Genomic DNA, 2,718 nt, shown 5'->3' on the forward strand with positions numbered 1-2,718 from the left:
AAAAAAAAAAAAAAACTTGTCCCAAATTTCATTGACAAATTCGTCTTGATTTACAAACAAATTAAACTCATTTATTAAATATGCAAATTCCAATATCACAATCACTCAAGATTGCATCATTCAACTTTGGTCCTTCTTCCCCACACGTAAGCAACTCCTCAAAACTTGAAACCCAATTATCACCTTCATATTCAGCATCTCCATGGCTAAGCTGAGAGGCAACAAATCTGTCAAGATCTCTCCAATCCATTACATTCTTTGACTTACAGTATTCCTTTATGTAATGATCATCATTATCATCCTCATTGCTAGCACGCAGTTCTGTAACGGAGCTTAGTTTTTTTACTGGAAGAAGGGACGGAGAATCTAACTCTGGAAGCTGCACAAATTGATCGGAATGCTCAAGGAGATTTAGAGTTTCAGCAGCAGAATCTGATTCTTGTTTGCAGGCCAAGTTTTCGGCTAGACAGTTTAAAGGTTTGCATTTCGATATTTGATCGATGGAACCCATAATTTTGCTGACATCAACATCTTGATAATAGTAGGCTGAGTCCCACCCTAAAATGGAGCTCTTTGTTTGGGTTATGCTTCGTTTCTTGAAAGCCCGGCAAACCACCCAGCCTTCTTCCTGCAAAAGGTTTGTTAAAATGAACATGGCGGAATCGCTTGCATGATTTTGATAATTATCAGGAAATATGTTTGTTTTATTGAAATTTTAGTTAATTAATCTGTATTAGAACTAACTTATTGGCAATGACTGGAAATGTGCATGGACATTAGTAAGACTGCATGGATGCTGAGATCAGAAAAAGAAGCATGAATAATTAGAGGTGCACTTCATAGTTTAAACTGAGTTAGAACTTGCATAATTTCTTTTCTTCGTAAGAATGATAATTTTTTAAAATTATATTAGAGTAAATAGGCAAATTCTTGTCCAGGTATGTTACATTAAAACGGGGATCGGAGGCACAAATTTTGAGATTTTTTTGGTCAAAGAAAATCAACTGATCATATCCCTTTTTTGGATTTGGACACGAACTTTAAAAAGTCGAAGAATGTGTGAAAATCTTATATATTCATCGAAAGAATGGTTTAAATGGAGAAGGAACGTCGTTCATTGTCTGAAAAAAGGTCCTTTTGACTTCGGAGAAAGAATTACCTTTCTATACATAATGAGGGGGGATTGCATTTGCATGTAATGGAACATGCAAAGGAAATGCATGCCTAGCTAGATATTTAAAAGATGGGGGAAAATGGCCCCTTGCTTATAGAAATTAAATGATTTTATGTCTCATGTTTACCTCATTGTTACGAATAATTAACGAGGAAACGAGTCGTAGGCCTATAAATAATTTGTGTAAATATTATTATTCATGATCAATTTTTTTACTTTTCATTCATGGATGGTTAGTAACCATCAAAAGTTAGTTGAATAAGGCTTGCATTAGAATAAACTATAAATTTTGAAGGAAAAAAATTGGATATTTGAAAAATTCCCGATGTTAAAATTTAAATAGGAGACTAGCTTGATCAACTTGGCTGTAAAAATGGGTGAATGAAGAAACTTGCCTGTGGAGGGCCATTTTCTTCTGATTCAAGCCTGTATTCATGCATGATCCAATCAGTTTTATGCCCATTTGGTGCCCTCCCTTTGTAGAAGACTAGGGTTTTCCTCATACCGATAAGTTTCGATTTATCGTATACTGCTTTATCTCTTCCAGTGGCCTTCCAGAACCCGGCCATCGTCGCCCTGTTTGTCCTTGTACCAGTTGGGTACTTCTTGTCTTTGTGACTGAAGAAATACCACTCTTTTTGCTCTTCATACCCGATTCGACATTTATCTGTGGGTATTATAGAAAAATATGACGGTTTATAAAAATATATGAATTATTTAAAGGTGCTATATACGCAACCAGAGAGTTTAATTTTCTATTAGCTCTAGTGAAAACACGTATAGCCCAGGCCTATGGAATAGTCTTAGACTATCAAGAACATATAAATGACAAAAGATCTTTAATATGTCCTTATGTATTACTTGTTTTTGTGATGTGCTTCATTTGATCAAAGAATAGGATATAAAGATTGTAAATAGTAACAAACTTTCAATCGCAATTAGATTTTCGGAAATCATCCAAGGTCGATAGGCTATTTCTTTTTCCTCCGATAAATAATCAAAACGAGCGCAAAACCTACTGAAAGGACCAACCTAAGATAATCCCAAGTCATTTAGGCAACCTCATGAAGATCTATCAAAACATAAAAATATCTCTGAGGAAACCCTAATCAAGAAAGTAAAATTAACAGAAAAAGAAATCTTAACTAGATGCTTAATACCTTGTAGATCCCATGGTTCAATCCTATACAGATCAATATCTCTTATAACATCAAGATCTATATTCTGTGCAGCAACCTTTTTCCTAAGATAGTATCCAACAAGCTCATCGTCCGTCGGATGAAACCGAAACCCGGGCGGAACACATGAGTTATACTCCATACTTGGATCCATCATTGGTGTCTCAGCATCAAATTCAACCCCCACTTATACAAGTCAAAACCACTTATTTTCTTTCATTAATTCCATCATCTCTAAATCATAGCCAAGCTATATAATACAAAGCACAACAAAAAAGTTAACCAAAAGGTGAAGAAAAAAACGAAATCATGAAGCCTACGTATCAAAAGGTGACAAGTGTTATCAGATATAATTATCAGCACATT

General features: G+C 34.9%; 1 protein-coding gene across 1 annotated transcript; it reads right to left on the minus strand.

Annotated features, from left to right (window-relative positions):
- Positions 1 to 4: 4 nt before the first annotated feature.
- On the minus strand, positions 5 to 2,572 carry LOC140969915 (NAC domain-containing protein 37-like). The gene is made up of 3 exons (XM_073431430.1): positions 2,335 to 2,572; positions 1,566 to 1,841; positions 5 to 624 (listed from the first exon to the last, which is right to left on the minus strand). Exons 1-3 carry the CDS (start codon positions 2,507 to 2,509, stop codon positions 68 to 70), a joined length of 1,008 nt encoding a protein of 335 aa, XP_073287531.1. The 5' UTR covers positions 2,510 to 2,572; the 3' UTR covers positions 5 to 67.
- Positions 2,573 to 2,718: the final 146 nt, after the last annotated feature.

The sequence above is a fragment of the Primulina huaijiensis genome, unplaced genomic scaffold (genome assembly GCF_012295235.1).
Source record: "Primulina huaijiensis isolate GDHJ02 unplaced genomic scaffold, ASM1229523v2 scaffold43075, whole genome shotgun sequence".
In the NCBI taxonomy this organism is placed as follows: domain Eukaryota; kingdom Viridiplantae; phylum Streptophyta; class Magnoliopsida; order Lamiales; family Gesneriaceae; genus Primulina; species Primulina huaijiensis.

Excerpts from the sequence above, each read along its gene's own strand:
- LOC140969915 (XM_073431430.1), bottom strand. The coding sequence starts at position 2,509 with ATGATGGATCCAAGTATGGAGTATAACTCATGTGTTCCGCCCGGGTTT. Across the intron at positions 1,842-2,334 it reads TGAACCATGGGATCTACAAG|ATAAATGTCGAATCGGGTAT; the intron begins GTATTAAGCATC and ends TAATACCCACAG. Across the intron at positions 625-1,565 it reads AAATGGCCCTCCACAGGCAA|AAGGCTGGGTGGTTTGCCGG; the intron begins GTTTCTTCATTC and ends TTTTGCAGGAAG.